At 41.8% G+C, this 7110-nt stretch overlaps 1 protein-coding gene and 1 long non-coding RNA gene across 3 annotated transcripts in view; both read left to right on the plus strand.

Annotated features, from left to right (window-relative positions):
• Positions 1–5755, plus strand: part of ttbk1a (tau tubulin kinase 1a) — a 55224-nt gene extending 49469 nt beyond the window's left edge. For both annotated transcript variants that reach the window (XM_041983220.1, XM_041983221.1), the window contains exons 15-16: positions 2473–3932; positions 4026–5755. In XM_041983220.1, coding sequence (XP_041839154.1) covers positions 2473–3932; positions 4026–4422 — 1857 coding nt within the window. In that variant the 3' untranslated portion in view covers positions 4423–5755. The remainder of the gene's footprint in view (positions 1–2472; positions 3933–4025) is intronic.
• On the plus strand, positions 296–1556 carry LOC121638462. Its single transcript, XR_006010024.1, has 2 exons — positions 296–412; positions 476–1556. It is a non-coding gene; the product is annotated as an uncharacterized LOC121638462 (long non-coding RNA).
• Positions 5756–7110: the final 1355 nt, after the last annotated feature.

Below are 7110 nucleotides of genomic sequence, written 5' to 3' on the forward strand. Positions count from 1 at the left end.
ACACTCCAAACAAAATTAAGTTTCAGAGGCTTTTGAATTTTAGCAAAAGCTTATTAAATGAATCAAATGAGTATAAACAAACATACAGTATCTCACTATAGAAACTAAACTTTGACATACAGAATATCAGAGTTTAGTTTTTATAGTTTGGTGTTCTGTATATCCAAGTTTCATTTCTATAGTGTTCTCCCATGTAAAGATATTATGAAATATTTGCAGAAATGCGAGGGGTGTACTCACTTCTGTGAGATACTGTATTTGCCAAACCTGCCAAAATATTTAATTAGAATATTTATTTACTTTGCATTTGTTTTATTTAATTTTGTTTGGAGTGTTGTGTTGGTCAAATCTCTGTTCATTTAAGCTGTGCAAACTGAACAATAACTTATTTAAACAAACATATTAAATCTACGTTTGCTATTTAAAACTGTGAAGTGGTTTAAATAAATCCAGGAATTTGCTGGTTTGTAGAAAGGCAGTATTTAGATGTGCTGATTAGCTGCTGTACTTCTCTGTAGTTATAGCGCTATTTTCTAAGACCCTGAAAAGTCACAATATTGAACTTTTTTTCAATGACAAATTTACATTTTCAACCCTAAAGAAACAAAACTTCGTGAGCACTTTGTGATAGATGAATCTGTTTTCAGATCCTATAACTGAATATTTATACCTCATGCTTCAAACAACATTTGTATTATTGTGCTCCAAGCAGAAATACATGTTACTGCATATTTGATAGGTTCATGTTGATCTTTATGGAATAACAGGGTGATATTGTAGAGATTGTGTGTCTGTGTATAAATAATGGGTCTCTAGAGAGAGTCTTGTCTTTAGGTGAACACTGTGTCCATGCTAGTTTTGTTTTGACTGTAAGCCACATTCACCAGGTTAGTAATCACATCAGTCACATTAAATGACTCTGTCACATAAAACCACTCCTTTCCCCCCCTAATTCCTAAAGGAAAATTAAGATATTTTAAGAAATCCCTTCCACTATGAGAGATCTATCAGCCTGGATGGAGCTGTCTTTGTGCTAAGCTAGCCTACAAGGTAAACAGTTCTCATCAAACTTTGTGGACAAAAAATAAATAAATAAAAGTAAAGGGAAAAGGGAACTGAAGATCTCACACTGTTTAATGTGATGATCCGTGAGTGTCTTTCACTTGTACAAAACATGGAAGCATTTTTTCTATCACTCTATGATTGTACAGTACTGCTTGTATAATTTACAGGTGAAGCATGTATTTTAAACTTTTTGTAAAATCCAAATGATTACTGTGTACATAGATACAGAGATGTAGAAAGCAGTTAGGTTGCAGTTAATCGCTAATAGCATGATAATTATCGGGGTTTACTATGTATGTACAGGCTTTCTGTTAAATCTTTATGAAGGGAAACACTTGAAAATCAGCTGAAATCAGACTGCGTGCTGTCTATGGATAAACTCTGAAATGCATTTTTTGTGCCTTTTATATCAATGTATGTAATCTAGACAATCTTGAAAAGCTTGTGTACAACCAAAATGACAATAAAATGGTTCTGGGGTCGAATATATTAATCACAGACTATCTTTCTTGCTGACAATGGGACTGTTAGCACAATAACTGATGAATGCTACATTCATGCTAAAAAGAAAAATGAACACCCAAAATGGCATGCTATTTATTTAACCCTTTTTGGCCTCTGTTCAAAAATTTCATATCCATCATAAATGAGTACATTTGCATACAAATTGTATTGTTCATGCCAGTATATGTGTTACAGGTGAAGAATAAACGAATACGGCACATGGCATAAATGAAAAAGGTTTTAGGCTTTTTCATTGTGCCTGATGATTAAATGAGAGAGGTTTTGGTAGAGCGTTTAGGTGAGGTCTCCAAAATGTTCTCAACGTCTACCAGTTGGGGCACCTCAGGTTTTTAATGGTGGTCTGTGGTTGATGGCACTCAAAATTTATGCACAATGCTGTATATTTTCAAGCCTTTTTCCTTTATGGGATTATGATACCTTTGCACCTCTGTTAATGTTGGTTAGGTTAGGCTTTATATACTAGTCACTACAAAATGAGACCTTGAGACACGGGAGGCAACAAAAATATATTAGTAAATTTATTCCTAATATATGAGTATTTGTTTGTCCATCAATTTTTTGGTTATGTTAAAGCTGTCCTTAAATATGTGTGTGTGTGTGTGTGTGTGTGTGTGTGTGTGTGTGTGTGTGTGTGTGTGTGTGTGTGTGTGTGTGTGTGTGTGTGTGTGTGTGTGTGTGATTATGTCCACAAAATACCAGTTCTATTCTTCCACCACCTTGATTTCTTTACCTCTATATGTTGGTTGTGATAGTGTTTGTGTTTTGTGATACTCCTAAGCTGCAGTGGCTTCATCAGCACAACTCTTTCCCATGTGGTTTTCATCCAAAGTTTTGTTTGAAGTTGACTCCGTCGTAATTAAATGTTTTTTGCTTTCTTTCCAGGGGTTGTCCCCCACAGAGCAGAGTATCCCATCGCCGTCCTCTCCAGACTATCGAACGAAGGGCCAGGGTGACGAGAAGGAGCATTTCCACATCCTTCCTCAGCTGCAGGCCAAGAGGGCTGACTTCCTCACTGTCATGTTGACTGGTACATTGCCTCAGCGCCGAAGCTTTGCCACACCAGATAAAGAGGAACCAGAACCTCCAGGGCCAAAAGATGACGATGTTACAAAGAGTGAATCCAACAGCGAGGCCAGTCAGAAAAGCACAGAACGTAGTCAGGACGCTGCGCCCTCGACACTCATGGCCGAGGACCAGAGAGGCCAGAGGGAGCATGCCTCAGTTGCTGATGCTGACCCAGATCTGGAGGATGCATCAAAAACCCTTGTTCTTTTCTCACCTGGAGATACTCGCAAGTCTCCCTCTGGTGGAGATCACGGTCTTGAGGCTGAGTTGGCCACACCGTCTGCTCCAAATTCCCGAAACGACCGCCTCCTTGTCGGGGAGGCGATTCAGCCTGAACCCTCTGAGACTGGCCGCTTGTCTCCAGCTCTCAGATCAGACCTGAAACCCCCACCTCCCATTGCTCCTGCATCACCTCCCTTTACCAAAGTTGAGCGCACTTTTATCCACATTGCAGAGACATCACACCTCAATGTCATGTCTTCAAATGGTCACTCTGCTAAGGACAGTGACCGGGAAGTCTTTGTCATTATAAAGGAATCTACTGTAGAGGTTGACAAGCATGACCAGGAGGGATCACTAGTGACAAAACAGTCTCCAGAGGACCCTGTGCCAGTCATAGCTACCACAGCTGACAAACAATCCAAAACTGAAAATGGTCCATCAGCTGTCCAGGCTCAGTCTTTGGAGATTGTCCCAGAAGCCAGCTTACCAGTTTCTGAACATAAAGATCTATCACAGGAACCTAAGAAACAGCCATCCTCAAGTGAGGAAGCTGTCAAGCTTCAGGCAGTGGGATCAGAGCTACCAGCTGCCATCAAGCCCAAAATCCGAAGCCGGATCCCAGTACTCATATCTGAAGAGGACTCAGGCTCAGAACAGTCCTCTTCTCTCTCTGCCAGGGCTCGGCTTCAGCAGCGAGCGAGGCAGCTGGACTTGGCACGTATGCTGGTCCAGAAGCAACAAGGTCGCTGGATGAGGAGGAGAATGCTTTCTGGGACATCATCATCATTGTCCTCTGGGGATGATGAGCGCCGGAGAGCATCTGAAACTTTATCCACTACCGGCTCAGAGGAGGACATGCATACCTCGGACGAGTCCAAGAGGAGTTCTCGTCTCAAAACGACTGAAGAGCAAGGCTCAAAGGAGTGCAGGAGCAAGATCCCCAGACCTGTCACTCCCATAAAAAGATCTCCAGGAGGACTTGCTGCTGCTGGCCCCTCTCCTCTGTCCTTACCAGAGTCCCACAGTACCAAAGGAGCGTCATCCGTCATTAATGGGTATGACATAGTTTTTCCATTTTATTGTAACTTAGAAACCTTTTGATTAAACGACTTTAAGGAAATAACATCAGTGTGCTCTTCTATCCACAGAAATCAGAAAACTGGAATACGCACTCTCAGCGGCCAACGGAATTCCAAGCCAGTCTCACCCAGGTCCTCCTCTTCCTGTCCCCGCCCTTTAGCTGCCCCGCCCGGCAGTCCTCGAATGCCTCTTAATGTCCTGTTTGCAACCCGACGCAGCCTTAGCTCCACCCACTGCAGGACCGACAGCCCCTCCCCTCAGAGAGTATGCCCGTCCAGACAGCCCCTCTCGGTTCGAGCCCCTACTGTCCCCATGCTACCACCCAGGACTACAACAACCATGCGGCGCAGCGCCTCGCAGGAAGCCACCGTGCAGTCTTCTGCCACTTCGACCTCCAGGACCAGGCTGAAACCAGTAGCTAAGGGAAAATCAAATACCAGGGAGAAGTCGGTGCCCGCTAGATAATACAAAGAGACTCATATCAGAGATGCGTTGGTGTGTAATCAGTCTTTGAACAAGCTACGCCTCAAAGGTTTTCACCTGACTTAATAATAGACTGTGATGTTACAATGACCTCCATCAATTCATTAAATGTAAACAGACAGCTTATATTTTCCAAGGATAGTTAACTGATCCTTTCTTAATGGGCTTCCAGTAATCCTGACTGTCAAACAGGAGCGTTGCTGCCATGGTGCTATGGATATGTCTGCTGCTCCCTGGTCGATACCTAATTTAACTGCTTCCTTGAGCTGAGAGTCATGGCTTCAAATGAGTTAGTTTTCAGATACACTCACCTAACACAGTACTCCCAGCTTTCCTAAACAATGCTACTCTTCTATCAACAATACTCTGCTTGGTTCACATTGCATGGAAATGTACATCACAAATGTATGGAATGTGTAGAGGGAAAACTATATTGAATTATTTGATATAGTTATCGCTTTTATATTGGCCATGAACAAATTAAATTGGACTGGTTTGAATGCCCCACTGTGTTGAGATAATAAGAGATTCCTAACCATATCCTGCACTCAGTATGACCCTGGATAAACAGAAGGATTAAATGTGAACGCAAAATTAATTGCTCGGCCACTCGTCTCCTCCTCATGGTGTGATAATGGGCATGCTTTAATTATTCTATTTCCTGAGTGTTTTATTTTGTTTATGCTCTGAATTGTACATAATAGAATCATTTCCCATAAAGACATCTTTATTTTTTATCTTGCCAAGCAAAGTGTAAATTAAGTATTTAGCCTTCTGTTCCAGTGTGTTGACACTATGCTTGTTTTTTACGCATGAGAAAAAACAGGGTTAACCATGAGAGGAAGTTATGCCTGCTTGGACTCAGTGCAATCATGTGCTGGTTGTTGGGCCATGTGTTGTTTGTGTGGAGTTGCTGGGCAATGAGCTGTGAAGTAAAGTCTTGGTCATGTGAAGGAGAGTCTTGTAATTATTTTCTTATTGTTCTCCAGCATTTGCTAACTTTGCATTTTTACCTCTGTTATAGACACGCATATCATATTCTTGGGCAACTGGCATCTAACAACAAATATTAGCCACCTGCTGTCTGATTTAGGCCAGTCCCATCCCTCTTTGGCTTTACCACTTGCCCCTATGCCTCCATTTTAAAAAGGATGTCCTCCTTTTCTTTTAGAAATAAAAAAGTAAAAAGTGTCATCTAGCCGTTAAAGCAAGGCAAGATAGTCAAGTGAAACATTTATTTGAGCCCCCAAAAGAAAAACTATTGTATAAGTTTATGTTTAATTACTGGATGAATAAAATACACAATCATCGGCTACTTTATCAGGTCCACCTTGTTAGTACGAGGTTGGATCCCTTTTTTCTATCATAAACTGTCTTAATTCTTGGTGTCAAAGATTGAACAAGGTGCTGGAAACATTCCTCAGAGGTTTTGCTCCATATTGACATGACAGCATCACACAGTTGCTGCAGGTTTGTCGGCTGCATCCATGATGAGAATCTCCCTTTTCACCACATCCCAAAGCTGTTCTACTGGTTTGAGTTCTGGGGCCTCATTTATCAAGCTTGCATAGGAACAAAAACACCAAATATAGTCAACTTTTGGGATTTATTAAAATCAAACTTGGCGGGAAACTGTTCCTACCTCCCCATCAACTCTGACCCTGGTGTACATAATCTAGAAAAACGGGAAACAGCGACACCAACGGCACAGAATAAAATCAAGGAAATGATGTGAAATGTAAGACATTTGTGCACAATCCACTATTACCTTTCACACCACATGTGATATATTAAAGCTGTTTGCAGAAATGAATAAAGACGCACATTCCTTATTAAGTCTCCTAAGAATGCATGCTTGGGGGAAAAAACAGGATGTTCAGGAAAAAGGGAGATGATATTAATAAGAACCCAACACTAAAATATGTTCTGTCATTGTGAAACACAACTTACATGTTATAAATCCATCCAGCTAAATAAGGTGACAGTCTGCTGCCAGCATGTAGCAGTCAGTATGAAAAGTAGCTTTGGTCCTTCATTCCAGCAGAGCGGGACGAAGACTGGAGGCTGGAGGTCTAGAAGTGATGCAACGCTAATGAAACACACAAGAGGTGGATTTCCTTTTATTTATTGGTTTTTTAAATTGTTGTCCCAATTTCTGCCAAGACGGTCTTTATTTCCCACAACTTCTTGGACACCTCGCAGTGGCGGTGTCCCTCTGCACTGCCCACCCAGCTGCAGCCCCGCCCATCAAGCTGCAGCCCCGCCCACCCAGCTGCAGCCCCGCCCATCAAGCTGCAGCCCCACCCACCCAGCTGGAGCACCCAGCAGCTAGAATAAATATTATTTAATACTAAATAAACTGCTACCAATCTCAGATGTATCTGTACATGTTTATTTTATACATTAAAACAAGTGAATAAATTACCACCATCATTACTGTCATTTAGCAGACGCTTTTCTCCAAAGCTGTGGGATTCAAACTTCGATTTCCCCCATAGCAGATGGTTGATCTACCGACTGAGATATCCAGCAGCATGCTCCGATGCCTCTGGCATGTCTTCCCTTCTAACAATGCGATTACAGCATCTGCCACCTGCTGCCACTATTCTGCCTTTCTGACACAAGTAATGCCCACGCCGTGTCCACCAATTAAATATTTTTACGGTTTTC

This window comes from Melanotaenia boesemani, chromosome 4 (assembly GCF_017639745.1).
Source record: "Melanotaenia boesemani isolate fMelBoe1 chromosome 4, fMelBoe1.pri, whole genome shotgun sequence".
In the NCBI taxonomy this organism is placed as follows: Eukaryota; Metazoa; Chordata; class Actinopteri; order Atheriniformes; family Melanotaeniidae; genus Melanotaenia; species Melanotaenia boesemani.